This window comes from Mus pahari, chromosome X (genome assembly GCF_900095145.1).
Source record: "Mus pahari chromosome X, PAHARI_EIJ_v1.1, whole genome shotgun sequence".
In the NCBI taxonomy this organism is placed as follows: domain Eukaryota; kingdom Metazoa; phylum Chordata; class Mammalia; order Rodentia; family Muridae; genus Mus; species Mus pahari.
Window position 1 is genome coordinate 120883040 of NC_034613.1, and position 20839 is coordinate 120903878.

Genomic DNA, 20839 nt, shown 5'->3' on the forward strand with positions numbered 1-20839 from the left:
CAAAAAAAAAACCCAGCCCTTCAACCGCTGTCCTCCAGGTTTACCCCCACACCTATGTGCACAGACACATACCAAGTACAAACACCATACACACATGCATAAAATGAAGAGAAGCCACATGTGGTGGCACATGGATAAATTCCTATTCGTAGGAGTCTAAGGTGGAACGCTTATAAATTCAAGGCCAGGCTGTGCTTCATAAGCTTATAACTTGGTTTTGTTATCTAATACAAAACACGTCTCAAAAACAAGTTGCACCTGTAAAGGATAAAAGGGGGCTTAGGATGTACATGCATAGTACTCCTCTAGCATATACAAAACCCTAGGTTTGCTCCCCAATAGACAGGAATAGGAAAAATTATGAATATGATTGTCTAGGAAAAAAGTTCATCAGTTTTTTAATGAATCAGCAGATCAATGTTAAAGATGAAGACAAAACTTCCCAGGAAATCACTGATTATATTCTGCTCAGATACTGTGACGTAGAGCCACAGATTAAATGTGTCACTAGAACTACGACCAAGTGACTGTACCACTAGAAGACAGACTAGATCCGGAAGAGTAGCCCTTACAGCTAGTTAATGTTTAAACCTTTGCCTATTTAAAGTGAACACAGGATTTCTTTTGAAGTCACTTTTGGAGTTGTGTTTTGAATGTAAACATCTACTTTTGTTAAGTCCAGTTTTTAAAAAAAGCCAAAACAACACTCACTTTCAAAAGAATAGACTGGTACGGAAGACTGAAATGATCTAGCTCTTACAGACAGAGCCATAGAAAGGGGTACCAGGAAAAACAGGGGTGCATGATGATCACTGAGAAATTAGGGGGAAGGAAGGCCTAAAATCATGTATGCATGTCACCGTAAATAGTTATACAGAGTTCTGTGGATTTAAGCAAAAGAGGTCTTTCCTGGATTATTTTTTGTTTATTCATTGCTGAATCTGTTATCCATTTTTCTGTCCACTTTCCCTTTCCCCTCCTCACACATTGCTACAACTATTGCTACCACTTCAAACGATTCAAGCACTTCTCCGAGCATCTCTCATTTCTTAACTCATCTTTCTTAACTCATCTAACGCTAGCAGCTGCTCTGTGAGGTGGGTGTATCTCGATTTCACAGACAGAGCTCGGGCTCGAGGGCATAAGTAAAGGAGCTTGCAGAGAGTTGGAACTAATCAGTCTATCAACCCCACTGATGGTCTGACCTATGTTCTTATTCAGCCTCACTGAAGCTACAAAATGAAAGAAACTATAGAAGAGAGAAGACACTGACCTATAATCTGTAAGCATCCATCAGGATGGAATTCTCCAATATCGCCAGTGCAAAACCACCTTTGTCCATTTTCATCCACAGAATAATCTTCTGCTGTTTTCTCTTCATTTTTAAAATATCCCATGGAGATATTCTGGCCACCAATCACGATCTCACCTCTAGGGTTCGGCTTATCATGAACTGTATAACCACCTATAAATATTTTTTAAAAATCACTTATCCTCAAACAAAAATTATCATCTTCTATAAATTCTTTATTACAATTATTTGTGTGTGCACAGGTGCACATGTGCATGTGTACACACGTGTACACACCCGCATGCCACAGTGCACGTAAGTCAGAGAAAACATTGCAACAACTGGATCTTTTCTTCCATTATGTGGGTCCCAAGAAACAAAATCAGGCCATCGACCTTGGCAGCAAGTTCATTTAGCTACTGAGTCATCTCAATGACCCTTCATTAATTCTTAATGTTTGTTATTCTAAATTTTATATTGTGTTTATGGGAGGAGCTTAGTTTACATTTCCTCAGTTATGAGAGTATAATAAGGGAATAATGGGAGGGACAGCAAGGGAAACTACGACAGGCACCATTGCAAACCTCCTACCCAAACCTTCCCATGACACAAACCTTCACACAGCAGACATAATTAAAGCTAAGTGTTCAATAAAACCATCCCCAACATGAGCAAAACTTAAAGGGGCTTTAAGTAAGTCTTCAATGTGTTGCTATCAACACTTTTCAGATTTAATGCTCAGGAAAGTTTCAGGCAGAGACACTAGACAGGAAGTACTAAGAAAGCATTAAGCAAGGGAGAAGGGGAGGCCATGGCAAATGGGGAAAACTTTACAGATTTAAACAGTGGCCAGACAATTACTGTCTGGTAGTTAGCATCAATTCTTTCTGGCATGGCAAGGATGTTTAATTATTTGTTTATTTAATAATCCACCATACTGCAGGTAATTAATGTATATTTATCATCCTTTGTCATGTCCATCGTAGGAAAATCGGTTTACATCTGGCTTCAGATCTTTGTAAAAAGAAGTATCAACAGTTGTGTTTACGGTTCTGGTTTCTTCCAAATGTCTTGCCTCTGTATGTGTAAATATTTACTGTACAAAATAACTACACAGATGAAGACTGACTGGAAATTTGCTAGCGTCAAGACCTTGTTGTATAAATGTGGGCAGGCTTTCTCCTTCACAGCCCCAATGTCATCACTAGCAGAGGTGAGCTTCAAAAGGTCCCTCATCCAGGGGAAGTTCCAATTAGAAACTTCATCCCACCTTGCCATTGAATATTTCCTAAATTAAAAAGGACGGTGGCTAAAATGTAGCCACTTTTTCCCCGCTGAGCATAAGGAAATCATAGGAATGGGCAAAACCAAAGAACCACCTGCTCAGGCAGCTTCTCACATCAATGCAACACAAGATCCTGGGGGTTTTCAGTGTGTCTAGAAGTCCCTTACCTTCCTGCCAGTCTTTCAGTTTAATTTCACAGCAAATAAGAGGAGCTCCAACTCTTCCAGTAGTGTAGTCACTAACTAGAAGAGAAAAGGCAACATAACCATCAGTGTACAGTAGTTCCAGATGTGCACAGCAGGCCACTAGAAATACCGAGTCCAAAAGGTGACAGAAGAGGCCTCACGGGGAGTGCCAACTCTACATTTTTCAGCATTTCGACTCCCGTTTCCACAGTGTATTTTTCTTCTCAGGGCTATATTTTAGATATTTACATTTTTAAAAATCTGCTAAAGGAAAGGACAAGGTGTACCATTATCTAACCTAGGATTCTGCTAAGACAGAATAACACATGAATTCCTGTTCTATCACTCACTGCATGTATCAAATTACTTGTCTTTGGCTCCATTTCTTCACCTATAAAAAACACCCCAACTTCATATTTAAGTACATGCAGTGAAGACCAAATGTGATGATGAAAGCAGCACTTGCTGCTACTTGTCACAAATAAAATGTCCAAGAACTATAACCACTGTTCTCAGACAGTGGCAGTGGCATCATCATCATCATCATCATCACGTTATTAGCCTTTCCTTAGCAATCTGTGGCTACTCTTAGCAATAATCACATCTTCATAGATGGCTTATTATGAACGCAGCACTATATTAAATATTGCTAGCTAACATATGAAGAATGATCTGACCCAGCCCTCAAAGGCCTTACCAACAGACAACCCAGTGAAAAATGTTTGTGAAACAGTACAGAGAACATTTAAATCCTAATCTGCATGGACAAGCAATGACAGAAATGAGCTGAGAAGCTAGGACAAGGGTGTCAGTCCTACAGAAAGCATATTACAAAAACCTGGCAACAGCCTTTACAAAACAGCCTCAATTGGAAAGACTACTAGTTGTCTTATCCCAGAGAGTTATGAAATCAATAATTGAACCTTGAGTACTCTCAAAAAGGAGTGAGATATGAGATAACCAAGAAACGCAAGATAAGAAAACTGCAGCTCTGTCTAATACACTTATACACATGATAGTGAGAATGTCCTTTCCCGGTATGTAGATAGGTGGTACCCACTACATTAAAAAACTAAGGTACCAGGGCATCTTCCCACGCTCACATCATCCTTTGTAAGTTATCGCACATGTTTTCTATAGTGTGGGGTTCATAATAAGCCATCTAACCAAAGAAAACACATGGTGGGACTTGTATCTCTAGCAACATATGTAGCAGAGGATGGCTTAGTTGGTCATCAATGGGAGGAGAGGCCCTTGGTCCTGTGAAGGTTCTATGCCCCAGTATAGGGGAATGCCAGAGCCAGGAAGCGGGAGTGGGTGGGTTGGGGAGCAGGGGGAGGGGGAAGGATAGGGGATTTTTGGAGGGGAACCCAGGAAAGGGGATAACATTTGAAATGTAAATAAAGAAAATATCTACTTTAAAAAGCCATCTATGAAGATGTGATTAATTAAATATATGATTTTAATTAAATTATAATCTCAAAAGAGAAAGAAATCCTCTCTACAATGACATACAGGGGGATGTTCATCTTACCCCCATGGGTCCGCTACTGACCTCAGTTAACAGTCACAAGGACTTGGGCTACTCCTCCCCCTTTGGGACCGCATACTCCAATCTGGGTGTGGAATACTTGCGTTGCTTTCCTACCCCCTGTGCCTTTCACCTGGAGACTTCTCCAAGTACCACAGTATTCTGGACACTAGAAGGACCCGTGTAAAACTAACTATCCTTCTAAAAGTTGGGCAATGAGGACTGGCTATAACCAGTCAACAGAAAGGGTATTCCACAAGAAGAAGAGAGAAATCATAGTGAGGTTAAGCCCCAAAAGCTCTGTCAGAGAGTTGGCCTGCCTAGGGAGGGAAAGACAGGTATCTAAGATGACAGACAGGGACAATCACACTGGATCAACAATATCTTCAAAAAAAAAAAAAAACCCTAGGTAAAGGCGTGTTTAGATTTTACACATCCATCAAACAGTAGGTGGGCTAGGTGGGACTAATGGGTTGTCATTTCAGAACAGCTAAAGTAATATAAAGTGGGATGACAACTTTGGCCCAGAGGGAAGGGCAGCCTAGTGAGAGAATGGGGAGAACCAATTAAAATTAAAGATAGGAAACAGTCTGATGACTTCCAAGTTGATTAACTCCTGGAATGGTTTCAAAGATGTGATAATGCTGACAAAACAAATAATTTAGCAATAGGTGGACAGTTTGGAATCAGGGTATTATTTTTGGACACAGTTAGCCTGAAGTGATAGTCATCTGATTCACCAAAGTTCCTAGGTTGCAGAGGTAGCGCAGAGGTTAAGAGCCCTTGCTGTTCTTGCGGAGGACAGGATTTTAGTTCCCAGCACTGATTTTGGGTGGCTTACATCCAATCACCTGTAAGCCTTGCCATAAGAGATCCAACACACTCTTCTGGGCTCTGTGGATGCCTGCACTAGTGTGTGTGTGTGTGTGTGTGTGTGTGTGTGTGTGTGTGTGTGTATGTGTGTGTGTGTGTGTGTGTGTGTATGGGTGCACATGTGATTAAAATGCCATTTTTTTATTTAAAAATTTTTCATGTAATATTTTGATAAAACTCTTTCCCCTCCCAACTCCTCTCCACCTCCCTATCCATCCAACTCCAAAAAGAAAATCAAACAAATGAACAAACAAACAAAAACAGTAAGACAAACCCCCGCAAACACACCCACACATACACACCCACACAATGTGTATTTTGTGTTGACCTGGGATGGGTCCTGTCCTTGAGTATAACACTCCATTGAAGAAAGGATATTTTCCCTTTACCAGTCAGTATCAAATGAGCTGATACGCATATGAATTCAGAGAAGAGAGAAATTATAGTGAGGTTAAGCCCCAAGACCTAAGCACACACAAGACCTACTCAAGTTCAAACCAGAAAAACAACCTTTAAAAAAATGATTCCTATATAACCCTAGTGTTTCTCAACCTGGCAGGGTTTTCGTGTGCTCAGGAGATATGTGGCAATATTTGGAGCTATGTTCCATTTGTACAGCGTGGATGAGCAAGTTACTACTAGTAATGTGATTGTTAATACCTCTCAGTACATGAAAGGCGTGTAAAACCAAAGAATTATGTGGTTCAGAATGTGAAGAGGGCCAAGGCTGAGACACTCCACCTTTAGGAGCTGAGGGTAACAGAAGCCAAAATAAAAAAAAAAAAAGAGGGATATAAGAGGGATACTTGCTCCAAGAGTGAAATTGCCCAAAGTGAGTATTGAGGTCATGCTGTCACCAAACTATCTATCTGCATGCACACCCACAGATTTACATTGCTCTCAACTTTGGCTAGAAACATTAATGGTTAATGCAGAGAACCGTAACTGTTTATAGAGTGCCTAGTGTAAGTAGGTGTGGGTAGTGCTCAGCTACGGATGGATGAATCAGCTACTACAACACCGATTTTCAGGCTGTGAGTCACAAGCCCTTTGGTGACCCTCTATCTCCAAAATGATTTACATTACAATTAACAACTGTGGCAAAATGTATAGTTAGGAAGTAGCAAAAAAAAAATAATCTTTATGATTTTGAGGATCAGCACACCATGAGGGTCACAGCACCAGGAAGGTGGAAAACCAGTGATCTAGAACTTTCTTCCATCTAATGAGGAACATCTCATTAGAAGGACTTGTGAGAATACAAGAGCCAGAGGATGGGAATATGTGTCAAATGCTAACTTCTGAAGACAACATGGTTGTTGTACATATCAACTCATAGCAGCTATGCTTCCTATACAAGACCTGTACAAGACTATGCCAGTGAAAATCCCACAGGGTTCCTAAGACCTCGCCTTGGCAAAGGAGTTATTGGTAACTGATAGCTGCTGAGATGGGAAATCACCCTTGGGAATGTGGCCAGCAATAGGTTGCCTACATCACAGAAGACAATTCCATACTATGTGCATATGGGCAGCAGTAACTGAATACTAAAAGATGGAAGGAGAGAAAACTAAGGGCCCTAGGGGTAGCTGGAGAGATGTAATGCTATATGGATATGACCAAAGTCTGCTGCATTCATTATGACAGTCTGAAAGAATAAAAATAGAATTTTAAAAATTGACCAAAGAAAGAAAATTAAACTATCATGACAGAATTCTGAGGCTTAAAGCTAAAGGGTACATATGATACTTTCAACTAAGTGTTTATAAAACTAATACAAGGTAGGCCTATAAAACTCTTTTTTGCTTATAAAATTACAAGACATGTAGCTATTGCTGAAGACACTATTTTAGGTACAGGGCCCAGAGGCCACTGAGCTGAAGTAACCTGCATGCCTCTCTCCCTGAGGATTAGCTGTCCTAGTACCAGAAGCTGCCATGCTTTCAAAGGAATGAAGAGACTACTAGTCCTAGTCAGCTATGACGACTATGAACCACAAGAATGACCAACATGACAAGATAACTCTACAGGTGCAGCAGTGGCATGCATGGTGGTAATCAACAGCTCTCTAACTGGATATAAGGCCTGCTCAACAAGAGAGAACCCATGCCTAGTTCTGGAAGCCTAGCCAACTACCCAGGGCTAGAAGTCATGGATATTGAAGGACAATTTACAACCATTAATGTACTAAGCCAGCATAATCCCTAACCACACTCTAACCACTCACAGGTAAGTGTAGTTCTCACCCTTCATCAAAGAAACTTCTCTTCGCAACGTCTGGGAACCATTACAGAAAACTACAACCCATCAAAACTGTGGAACCCAGTCCAAATGGATACATTTCCAAACCTATTTCTGCACCAAATGTTCAGGGAACAGGGAGCGGCTGGGAGGGGAGCCAGAGAATTAAGGAGGGAATTTGCTGTGTGATCATATCTCCTGGTAATGTCAGAAGCTATATCCATAAAGATCTCACCAATATGACTGAACAGTGACAATAACAGGCACACCAAATTGGATAGGGAAAAGACAAGGAGGCCTCAACCCTACAACAGAGGACCAAGACAATGCTGGGACAGGGAGAGGTCTTCTTCTACAAGGAGGCAGTGTATACACCTTTAATCCCAGCACCTAGGAAGGAAAGGGAGGCAGATCTCTGAGTTCGAGGCCAGCCTGGTCTATAAAGTGAGTTCCAGGACAGCCAGAGTTACACAGAGAAAAAAACCCTGTCTCAAAAAAACAAAACAAAACAAAACAAAAAAAAACAAAACAAAAAAACAAAATGGTCAGCCCTGAAAACATATATAGGAGTAACACTATACAGAATGAGCAGGTTCTAATTGGGAATCTTTATGTATACAACTATATTCATGCTACAACAATTTTTTAAAAAAGCAAGAATTTGAAAGAGAGCAAGGAGAGGTATATGGCAGGGTTTGAAGGAAACAGAGATAGGGGAAATGATGTAACTATTATAATCTTTAAAAATTTTAAGAAAGTTAAAAGGTAACCCTGATCTTCCCCATGATGCTAACACATGACCAATGCTTACCTTCAGTAACTGTTCCAGCACCGCATGATTCTGTCAGCCCATAGCCCTGACCAATGGGGCAGCAGAAGCAGACATTCATGAATCGGTGTGTCTGAGGGGACAGTGGCGCGCCGCCAGACAGCATCATGCGGACATTCCCTCCCAGCAGAGCTTTCACCTTTTTAAACAGTATCCTTGAAGAGAAGGGGAAAAATAATGGTCATACAGTCACACACTATTCTTGATACTTGACCAACTTATAAACGGTGATAAAATTCTCCAAACTGGCTGAACAGACATTCCCAAATCATGATGGTAATGGGAAGGTGAGAAACACAGCAAATAATACCTTCATACTATGCCAGAAAAGCATTCAAGCCTCCCCCCAAACCCAAATGTATAATATTGGGATCGTGCTCTGACACATGCTAAACAAAAGAAAATGGCGCCAAAGGAAAAATATGTTTTCTATGGAGCATTAGGTCTACTTATTAAGCTTCTAATGTCAACTCCCACTGCTACACTGTAACTGCTATATTCATTGGCTTACCCTAACTTTATGAACACAATAAAACAGAGAAACACATGTAGAATACACCTTAAAAATCTCTCTCTCTCTCTCTCTCTCTCTCTCTCTCTCTCTCTCTCTCTCTCTCTCTCTGTATATACAGTTGCTTACTATGTTACTTTTTTTTAAAAAAAAGATTTCTTTATTATTATATATGAGTACACTGTAGCTGTCTTCAGAAGCACCAGAAGAGGGCATCAGATCTCATTACAGGTAGTTGTGAGCCACCATGTGGTTGCTGGGATTTGAACTCAGGACCTTTGGAAGAGCAGTCAGTACTCTTACCTGCTGAGCCATCTCGCCAGCCCCACTATGTTACTTTTAAGCTTTAATGTTTATATTCAAAAATTAAGCTTAAATGTTTATATTCAAAACTGTATTCTGAGTTTTCTTCAAGAGACCCAATTAATACTTATTTACTTCATCATTAAAATTAGTTTAATTATCAAAGTCAGAGTCCACTGTCTTTTCATTCCTGTATAAATAATAGGATAGAGAATAAAGAATAAGTTGAGGTTTTGATCATGGTGATAATATTCAAACTAGATGAATTTGCCATTTGTTTGGTCTTCTTTCAGGTTTAAAAACACAAAGAACTCATAGGCACATTGACACATGTTCATGGGCCAGACTTTGAAAAGCTGAGGCAAGAGGGTCACTTGGGTTAAACTGGAAAACATCAAAATTTGGAGGCCACACCACACTATACCAAACAGAACACAATACAGGTTCAAAATTACAGGGTCCCTGAATATACTTACAGATTACAAAGAGGGGCATCATAGCCTTTCTTGATTTGCTCTAATTTGTAATCATACCCGATTTTAAATAGAGTTTTCTGAACATAATTCATCTCTTGAACCTTGCTCATAACATTCTTGTAAATTCTATCCATGATTTCCTGCAAGAGAAACAAAATACTAAATAATCTGAAAAGAATTAAAAACAATACCAAAGACATTCTCGAATCAACAATACCTTGATACAACCTCTTAAGGCAGTGGTTCTCAACCTTCCTAATGCTGTGACCCTTTATTTAGTATAGTTCCCTCACGGTGTGGTGACTCCCCCAACTATAAAATTATTCAGCTCCTACCTCAAAACTATAATTTTGCTACTGTTATGAAGCATACTGTAAATACCTGATAATGCAGGATATCTGATATGTGGCACCTGTGGATGTCACGACCCACACAGGTTGAGAACCACCGCCTTACATAGAAATCTCCGGGATAATGGATACATTAATTTCATTTATTACACAACTACTTTTACTGACTTGTTCACTACTTCTGGGAAACTAAAGATAATACATATTCATTAGCATAACATGTCCAATAAACATACCCAAACTAAAATAAAATAAAATTTAATTTTAAAAAGATTCAGCACAAGTATACAAGGAGAGCAGCCATGGAAAAGACCTGATTCAACTAATGGGAAAGACTGGCCAGCAAGTCCTGGCCAGCTGCTGAACTCATAGGCCAGCAGGACATGAACAGGAAAAATCAGTCTTTGAAAAGAGTCTTCCATTGTTCAAATCCAAACGGCAATCACAGGAATGGAGGGACACCTGAACAGTCAAGATGTTTCTATGAGTTTATTTCCAGAGGTCACATGGTCAAGGAGGACTGATCTAATCGACGGTTCAACCACTAATGAATACATTTCTTTAGGAAGAACTTCAGGGCGATGATTTGCCAGACGCTACCTTTGTGTGGTGTGGTGAGTGAGAAGTGTTGCCCTTTAGACTCAGATCTGTCACCAACCTGTCCTGTAACAGTGGAGATGCTGCCTCGGTTCTGTAGGATGCTGTAGGACTTCCTTAACTGTTTTGAATAAGATTTAACAAAACAATCTACAATTTCTACCTTAAGATATTGGGACTATGCCTCACTCTAGGTACTGTGAAGGTCATTTTCATCTTGAATTTTCAAGTACCAGCATATACAGGTACACATTTCAACTTTAGTATTTCTATGATTTTTTTTTTAAGGATCATCTATGCCAAGATTTCAAAGTAAAATTATTCTTAAGTGGACACATATACTTAAAAGTATTACATTTTCAAAATTAGAAGTGTAGGCAAGAGCTTGTACAAGTGTCCCTTTGCTATCTGTATGACTATTCTGTACTCACCGGAACAGCTGCCATAAGTGTGGGTTTCAGTACAGTACAATCACCCTTGCTTCCCTTCTTGATTTTGCTGGACTGCATTAATGAAAAGACAAAAATCATCAGGGAAGATGTTAGCCAAAAATGGGGCAGGTCTAATTGAAATACTGATAACAAAGACAGCATTTACACATGGGATTTAATCTTCTATTATTCCAACTATTGCAAGTCCAAAGAGTAACATGTTTTATTTTTATCCTGTTGATTTAGCTTCTAGCACATCTCAGTCTTCCATAGCAGAGAAACTGATCCAGGATAACAAGAGAATTGGCCATTTTGGTGAACTGAAGATTTGTATTAATAATGTACCACCAAATAGAACAGTCAGCACTTTCAAGAAAATGTCCATTTTTACAAAGACCCATAAAAGCAAACTTATCACTAAAACAAAATTGAAAGTTAATTTTTAACTTTGATTAATCAATATATATATATATATATCAAAATGACCACTATAAACATTAATTGGCATCACAGAAAAAGAATTTTGACAATATTCTGGTTGGTAGCATCATAAGGACCATGCCAGTGGCCAAGTGGCTACATGCATATATATACATCAATATGTACCATTTTGAATTTAGACTGATAAGGTCATTTGCTGGAAAAAATATAAAAATAAGAATCTCCTATAAAGTGATTTATAAATTTAGATGAGGGCTGGAGAGATGGCTCAGCGGTTAAGAGCACTGGCTGCCCTTCCAGTGGTNCTGAGTTCAATTCCCAACAACCACATGGTGGCTCACAACCATCTCATAATGAAATCTGACACCCCATTACGGTATGCAGGTGTACATGCAGATATGCATTAAATAAAACTTAAAAAAAAAATAAATGTAGATAAATCATGTAAACAGGAAAGAAAAGTGGCCCAAGAAGTAGTGAGAGCCATAAGAACTCAGCTGTTTGTCTTTTCCTTTTCTTAAATTGGGTTTCTCTTTGTGTAACTTCATATGTGCTTGAACTATGAGCTGGTGCTGCCTCTTGTTGGGCTTTCTACTATGGACAATAGAGAAAAAGGAGAAGCCTGGTTCAGTGTAAAGCTGAGGGGCTGCCCTTGGAGATCCTGCATTGCTAATCCAACAGATGTTTCTGCAAAGGTCTAAATAGCTGGTATCTGTGCTGTCCAGCATGAGAGCAATTGGTCACATAGGTATCAGAAACCTGTAATATGGCCTGAAATGTGGCTATAGAAAACGAGAGGCCAAGGGTGATGGTGGCATATGTGTTTATCGCACACCTCAGGAGGCAGATGGGTCTCTGAATTCAATCTATGTGTCAGCCTGGTCTATATGGAGTGAGTTCCAGGATAGCCAGGGCTACACAGAAAGAGACCCTGTCCTGTAAATAAATAAACAAATAAATAAATAATCAATCTGCACGTTTATCTATTTCTATTTAAAGACATGGCTAGTGACATGGGTCCAGAATAAATTCAGAAAAAACAACGAAGCGTAAAAACCTCTTCTACAGAACCAGCTTGGTCCAGAACAGTAAGTCAAAGGTTCAGTGAATATACTTTCTAGTACAACTCTCCAAAATAAACTCTAGTACAGAAAGATGAAAGTAGTTATTTCAAAATAACTTTAAGATATGGGCCTAAATCAACACTGATACCATATTACTAAGGGAAAGCTACGTTAGATGCGACAGAGAACTTTTTACTGAATAAACAATCATGAGCCAAGACAAAATGTGTTACCTGGTCAGACAGGGTAAGTGGCGAAGAGTATCCGATCCTACAGCCGTAGGTAAAGCAAGATATCTCTGCTGTCAGTTCCAGCACATGAGCCAAAGGTAAGTAGCCAATATATGTGTCCTTTGGTCTAAAACAAAGTAAGAGAAACATGCGAACCACTCTTCCAAAGGCATCATAAACAAAGAACTTAATCATGAACTCTGGAGTTCTAATAAAGTTGAAGGAGCATCTCTCACCCTAGTCCAGGGATGCGTTCACACTGGCCTGTCATTCCAGCAATCAAATTGCTATGATGCATCATCACTCCCTTGGGGCGGCCGGTAGAACCACTGGTGTACATGACAATGGCCATGTCTGAAGGAGTTGGTCTACTTGGAGGAACGCTCACTACAGAAAAGAGTACATTTTCTTCAGCTCTGTGTTGAATTACTTAACAAGGAGATTATTTTCATTTTACATAATTCTACAAATTTCAAAACCAGTCTGGTTGAACAATCAGCAAGAATGGTTATCAAATTCCAGTTGATTGAAATAAAGATTTCAAACTCCATCCAGCCTATTTTCAGCCCCACCTGACTAAGCCTCTTCATGGTGCTATGTACAGAAATGGGAAGGATTTCTAAGGCTTTGAAAAGTGGAAAGGATAGCATCCTGTGTAGATTCTTTACCAATAAATAATGGTTCCAGTCAGGCATAGTAGCACTATCTTTAATCCCAAAACTGAAAGCAGAGCCATGTGGATTTCTGAGTTTGAGGCCAGCCTAGTCTACAGAGTGAGTTCCAGGACTGTCAGGGCTACACAGAGAAACCCTGTCTGAGGGGGGGAAAAAGCAGGGCACATTACTGAAATGACCAAACTCAAAATTGCATAAACAGGCTATATCAAATGTTCCTTCAGTGTGTTCACAGTTACTGGTAGGATCCCAGAAGGAAAAGGATTCACCTGGGGATCAACTGAAGAAGCAGACCAAATACACAATATGACATTTCTCATCTTTGCCTATTTTTTAATAAACATTTGCAAAATGTGTCCTTGTAACATTTGCCTACTTGGGTACACTATCACTACAACATGTATCATAGCTCCACATATAATATCTATTATTATGACACATGATAACGATTCTTTACTCAGGTAAAGTAGTATAACAAAAATATATGGATCTTGCTTATCCTGGAAACAAATGCATGTCAGTGACTTGTGTCAATCAAACTTGTGAGGATCGGTAAATATTTTCTAAGATTTTGTGTCAAACATTTTGGTAAATCGTGAATCATCTGAACTGGCAGTAATAGGCCCTGTGGATCCCAAGCCCCAATCTCACAGCATCAGCCTGATGATTAACAGTCAATTCTCCATGGGTCTCTTATATTCATACCTGTGCATTAAGCCAAGAGATACTGATTTGCTCTGGATTGGCTTTTCAAAGGATTACAGTGAGATGTATACACTCCAGTATGAATAATAGGCATGCTTCCTGCCCAGGACAGTAAAAAGAATAAAATATTTGGACTCGGGGCTTCTTTTCTATGATAAGAATGCTAACATGATACTCTGTTGTAGCCAGACTTTGGCTACTTTGTGGGTTCTTTTTTCTTCCACCCTTTCAACCCACTAGCACTAGAGGGGGGAGATAAAGGGGAAAGGGGTGTCATTATTGCTAGACTACTTCCGTGAGGATTAGGGGTGCTGAGTTCCTTGAAGCAAGTTTGATCTTCCCCATCAGGATATCTAATTTATTCCTGTTGTTTCTACTTTGCACAGAACTGCTTAACAATCCACAACCAACAGCAACCAACCAACACCCCACAACCCAACAACAACAACAACAACAACAACAACACCTCTCAGAGCCCTGGCATTTATACATTGTCTAAAGAGTCTCCAGAATTCCAAATGTCACACACTCTCAGAAACTATTAGCAGTTGGCAAAACCACAAACTTGCTAGAGCACAAGACAAATCATAGTCAGCTGCTATGTGAATTTCAAGCAGCCTCATATCCCACACCTGGGTTTAAAATGAAAACACATTCTTATAATAAATATATCTGTGTTAAAAAAAATCTCACTACAATTCTGACCATTGTTTCCAATTAAAAAACAAAACAAAACAAAACAAAAACAACAACAAAAAAAAAAAAACTGCCTCATCTCTAGCCTAAAGTCTGCTTGCTGTCTTCGGGCAGGATTGCCTTCTTTAGGAAAAGGAAAAAGAATTTTTCTGTCATATGCAGTTTTGATTACTTTTAAATCAAACAGCCAGCATTTACTCATGTCACTTTTTATTAATGTGCTAAAATAACAAATATGAATCCACGAGGAAATTAATTTCAACTGCTTTACTTACAGTTTTCTGGCTTGGCTCCCAGCTCCTCTACTGATTGCATGCTGTGAATTTCAAGCCCCTCAGGGTACTCCGCTCTATTGATAGTCTTATTATCCACATAAATGATATGTTTAACACAATTGATATCTACTAAGGCCGCCTGTTGAACAGAAATAAAAGCCAGCTATTCAATTTGTCACACTATAAAAATTAGTATTAACTGAAAGGACTGGAAAATGTTTACTAAGTTTCATTGTCAATGGTAATTATAGACAAATTCAGCATGCTCTAGAATTGTAAACATAAATATTAAATAAACTATCCATATCTTTAAGATGAAAACTACTAAAACCAAAACAACTAAAAAGAATAGCAACCACGATAAGATGCTAAGAGACAGGCACATATTTTCAATGGAGCAGGGAAGGAATACAGGTATAGTTTTCTTACTAGTGTATTTTCTCTCTCTGCTTCTTATCATTCTAATCATAGGCCTATCTCTTAATATTTTAATGTTGCTTGTCACAAAAAATGCACGTTTGAAGCCTCTTGGTAACCACAAAGCAAAAACCAAGGATAGGCAAACAAAAATAAAAAGCAACAGATCAAAATCTGTCATAATAGCAAACCACTTAACCATACATGAGACTATAAGCGAGGTAGATAAGACCTTAATAAAACTAGAAAACAAGCCACAAAATTGGTTGCAGCAAGGCCCTATACATTCCAGTAGTTAACTGGAATGGACATAGATTAAAAGGAAAACACAGAATGGCTAAATGGATTAAGATTACCTAACTATGCCGGGCGTGGTGGCGCACGCCTTTAATCCCAGCACTCGGGAGGCAGAGGCAGGAGGATTTCTGAGTTCGAGGCCAGCCTGGTCTACAAAGTGAGTTACAGGACAGCCAGGGCTACACAGAGAAACCCTGTCTCGAAAAACCAAAAAAAAAAAAAAAAAGATTACCTAACTATATACAATCAACTTACTACATTTCTAGAGGCATACCTATATTGAGTATCAGGTAAAACAGACTTGAAATAAAAAGCAGTAAAAGGAAGCGAAGTCACTCATTATAGGACGACAAAAGGACTGGGGTCAGCAAAATGATTCTGAAGGTAAAGGTGCTTCCTTCCAAGTCTGATGACCTGAGTTAGATCTCCAGATCCCACATGTAAGGGAAGAACCAACTCCCTCAAATTGCTCTCTGACTTCTGTATTTCCATACTGGTGTGTAGGCGTGTGTGTCCCATCCCAATAAACAAACAAACTAAAGGGACGAGCTGAACAAAAGAAAAATATATTTTTACACACCCACACCCACCCCCCCGCAAATACTTTATAAAAACAAGCATTCAGAAAGGCAGTGATGGATTTCAATATAGGGACAGCCGAAAACCCCACTTTGAACAACGCCCACATACATGATGTCAGTAACAACAACAAAATCCAGAATTTAAACTGTATCCTAAAACAAACGACCTAATAGGTACCTACAAAACTTCAAACAGCTACCGAATAAACAATTTTCTTGTTAAAACATTTTTAGATCAGTAAATAATGTTTTATACTATTATGACATTTTGAACAAAATGTGGTTTTGTGGTCCTCTTCCTTGTATCTCCACCAGACACTACCAACCTGCTTCCCACTTCTTCCCAATGTATGGAACATACTTCATGATACACAAATAAATAGGACATGAACAAGTTCCAATAAATTTCAAAGTTAGAAATCATGTCAATTAACTATTCTGACCACAGTACAATAAAACTAGAAAATAAAGAGCTTAATAAACTACATAAATATATGAAAGTTAAACAACCCAAATAATGGATCAAAGATGAAACCAAAAAAGAAATTTAAAAAAATTTTTCTTAAGGGGCTGGATGTCTTAGCGGTTAAGAGCACTGACTGTTCTTCCAGAGGTCCTGACTTCAATTCCCAGCACCCATATAGTGGCTCACAACCATCTCTAATGGGATCTGATACCCTCTTCTAGTGTTTGTGAAGAGAGCAACAGTGTACTCACGTACATAAAATAAATTGAAATTTTTTTCTTGTAACAAATGAAGGTGGAGACACAAGATATTAAAATATATAAGATACAACAAAAAATAGTATCAAAGCCGAGGTTTATAGTTTTCAAAGTGTACATTTTAAGAAAGCAGACGTCAATAAACCATCATTGTTATCTCAAAACCTAAAAAAAAAACAACAAATCAAACCAAAAACTAAAGCAGAAGAAAAGAAATAACAAAGAACAGAGCTAAGTGAAACAGGCATCAATACAAAAGATGAAGGAGACCCAGAAGAACTGGTTCTTCAGAAGATATGCTGGGTCTAGGGAGATGGCCCAGTCTGGGAAGAACTTTCAGAGCATTGAAGTGGAACAGGTTTTTTTTTTTTTTTTTCAATTTTTTTTCTTTTGTTCTTGGATAAGCTCCAAACGCATAGAAAACAGAAGCAAAGGCAGACAAGGGGCATTATGGAAAACTAAAAAGTTTCTGAACTGTAAAGTTTACAATCATCAGAAAAGGAAGAACTTAAGAGACAGGATAAAAACACGGCCAAGCCTGCATGTGACATGATACAAATCCAGAGACTCAGCAAGAAAACGTCAAAGAAGCCAAATGAAAATGAGCAATAGATATACACGAGGAGACAGAAATAACCAGTCGATAAATGAAAAAATAATCTCAGCATCACTAATAAACAGGGAAATATAAGTCAAAACCATATGAAATTTCACCTAACTCCCAAGAGCATGACTATCAACAAACAGGCAAAAGGCAGTAGTGAGTCTATGGAGCAAGGGGAATCTTTGCACTACACTGCTTATGAAAATCTCCATTTATAGTCATACAAAGAGTACTGAAGAATCTCCAAAACTTTAAAACAGAATTACTATATAACCATAATGATCTTAATATTGGAAATCCTGAAGGTATGAAATCATTATGCCAATGATATTTATACTCTCATGTTCGATATTTTATTATTCACAATAGCCAAGGAATGGATACAGGCTATGAATTGATGAATGGATAGAGAAGATGTGTTACACACACACACACACATACACACAGGAATACTATTCAACCATAAAAAGAAAGAGAACCTACCATTTGCAACAGTTTGGCTGCAACTAAAAGTCATTACTGTAAGTGAAACAAGCCAGACACAGAAAGGTTAAGTAGCACATCCTCTCTTTCATGTGAAATGTAAGAAAACCTTATCAAATTGACACTGAGGGTAGAACTAGCTACCAGGAGGATTGGGAGGACAAGAAAACTGATTCATGGATTGTATGTTACAGCTGGATATAGAACAAGAAGATATGGTATACTGCACAGGAGGATGGCTATATTGATAATATACCATACATTTATTTCAAAAAACTAAAAGTGAGTATACTCAATGTTTTCATTATAAAGAAATAAAAATGTTTACAGAAGCACTTTTGAAGCTGATTTGAACATAGCATAAGCATACATTGAAATAGCACATCGTAACACATATGTACACATACATTTTTTACAAATTGGTTGAAAAATTATACATTTAGAGTAATTAAGTTTAATATTTACCTTCAGTTTGCTTTCCAGAAGCTCAACACTAGTAATCAGATAGGAAGCCTCAGATTCATTTAATCCATGAACTACAGCTTCTCTGCCAAGTGTGGCATATAAAGTCACAACTGCGTAATAAAAAGGAAACATGAAAATGGTATACTTCAAACTTTTGAGGATATGTTATTCAAGGCGGGCTTTACAAACACAAAAGCACTTTATGATTTGAGCTGATTTCGTATTGTCTGGGGACCTCAAACTTGGCCGTACAAATTCCCAGGAATCAAACTGGCAAAAGTTGTGTCAGAGTGCAGCCCAGCAATGACTTGCTTGTGGCATATTACTTTCATTGGCCATTGTCCCAAAGAATAGGTAAGCCAGTTTTCTGAAATGCCAGGATCTCAAGTCAGAAGATCAGCCACAAATGTCCTTACCCCTTCCAAGATGGTTTTTACTTTCCCCAATGGGTTCAATTTCTAATGCCATTGGTGAGCTCCATACCTTACCTAGCAAGGCTGGTGGATGTGTTCCAGGGGACTCACCAGACAACAGCATACACTAACAGTAAAGTCAGTTGGAATTGAGTGACATCTGCTAAACTTACAACAGATGTGGAGATTCAGCTTTCCTCTGCTAACTAGAAATAGCCCATGCATCAGTAACAGTCACTTTTCTTAATGTTTGATGGTGGCTGATGAGGATCTATGAGAACATTTTTCTGTAGCATCTATCTTTGTTTGAAAAAAGAGTTGATCTTAACCACTTAACCTGCAATACTTATTTCCTGAAACAACCAAATACTTAGGTTACAACAAGGCATTCTTCTATGCTCAATTTTTAAAACTTAGTTCTTGAGGTTGTAGAGGCTCAGTGGCTAAGAGATTTGCTTGCTCTTGCAGAGAACAAGGGTCCCAGCATCCACGTGGCTACATACAACCGTCAGTAATTATAGTTCCAGGCTTCTGCTCACCAAGCACACAAGCAGTGTATTTACATAAATGCAGGCATATACTCATATACACCAAAATTAAAATTGAAAAAAAAAATCTTTAAAAAGCTATTTCTGTACAATGGCAAAAGCAAATGCCTGCCAACCAGAAACATGAATACCCAGTTTTTCTCCTGTGTCTCTAGTGCCAGTTGTTGCTGGCACGCGCTTATTTCCTATGTCAAAGACAGCTCAATGTGCAAAAATGAAGTATAATTTTGTAAGCAATCCCTTTTGTAGTACAATGTCCAGAAACCATACCTTCCACCTCTAAATTTTTTAGAGTATAATTCATTTCTAATCAAAAAATAAAATTCTAAATTATACCTAGTAAGGTCTCATCTCCTAAACCACCTCTTAGATGTTACTATCCTTATTTAATAGGAGCTATTAGTTATAGTTCTAATTTATTTATCATTATGTGCATATAATGTGTGTGTATGAGTGTGTGTGTTTGTGAATGTGGGCCCAAATTAGCCCATGGTGTGTTTGTGTTTATGGAAATCCAAAGACGATGTTGGGTATTAGACTTAACTTTCCACCTTTCAGACAGGGTCTCTTATTGCTTTTTTTGTTGCTTCCAAGAATTCTCATATCTCCATTTCTCACCTTGCCTTAGGGGAGCTAGGAGTATAGACATATGCTACCACGTGCAGCTTTATGGATGTTCTTAGGGATTTGAACTCAGGTCCTTGTGTTTGGGCAGCACGTGCTTTACCCACCAAGCCACCTTCCTAGACACTAGCCATGTTTTATGGACATAATCATAAAGAAAAATACCTAAGGAACACTGTGTGTGTGCGTGTGTGTGTGTGTGTGTGTGCGCGCGCGCGCACGCGCGCGCGCGCGTTTTCAGTGCTAAGGAACAAAGCCATAACCTCGAGTATGCTATGAGATGCTTTGCTTTTCAAAATCAGCTCTCTTTTATTAAACAGAAGCATCTCAGAACACACTGTGCATGCCAGCAAAAGGCTCCCTCTCCCCAGCAAACTGTGCATGGTACTTACGTGGAAAGTTGTACTTAAAGCATGTCTGTGCTGCAATCATCCACTCCGCCCTGGTCTCACAGAAAATGGCAATGGTGTTCTTTGGTTTCAGTCCCAGTGCAGTGAGGCCACTTCCAAAGTTATTCACTCTGCAGTTCACTTCAAGATAGTTTATCCATTTATAATTCCCAAGAATTAACTGTTAAGAGTGAGATATGTTCCACTATCAGAATGTGTATTCAAATAAGCAATTAAAACACTATTCAAAACATAGAACTCTCAAAAATCTGATGATGTGAATGCTCAGAAGCTATGAGACCTCTGA

General features: G+C 38.8%; 1 protein-coding gene across 3 annotated transcripts in view; it reads right to left on the reverse strand.

The window, feature by feature from the left end:
• Window positions 1-20839, reverse strand: part of Acsl4 (acyl-CoA synthetase long chain family member 4) — a 71772-nt gene that overhangs the window by 13065 nt on the left and 37868 nt on the right. For all 3 annotated transcript variants that reach the window (XM_021187745.2, XM_021187746.2, XM_021187747.2), the window contains exons 4-13: window positions 20536-20713; window positions 18559-18668; window positions 14989-15127; window positions 12875-13025; window positions 12642-12765; window positions 10904-10975; window positions 9526-9665; window positions 8218-8390; window positions 2744-2818; window positions 1274-1465 (exon numbers count right to left, since the gene is read on the reverse strand). In XM_021187745.2, coding sequence (XP_021043404.1) covers window positions 1274-1465; window positions 2744-2818; window positions 8218-8390; window positions 9526-9665; window positions 10904-10975; window positions 12642-12765; window positions 12875-13025; window positions 14989-15127; window positions 18559-18668; window positions 20536-20713 — 1354 coding nt within the window. The remainder of the gene's footprint in view (window positions 1-1273; window positions 1466-2743; window positions 2819-8217; window positions 8391-9525; window positions 9666-10903; window positions 10976-12641; window positions 12766-12874; window positions 13026-14988; window positions 15128-18558; window positions 18669-20535; window positions 20714-20839) is intronic.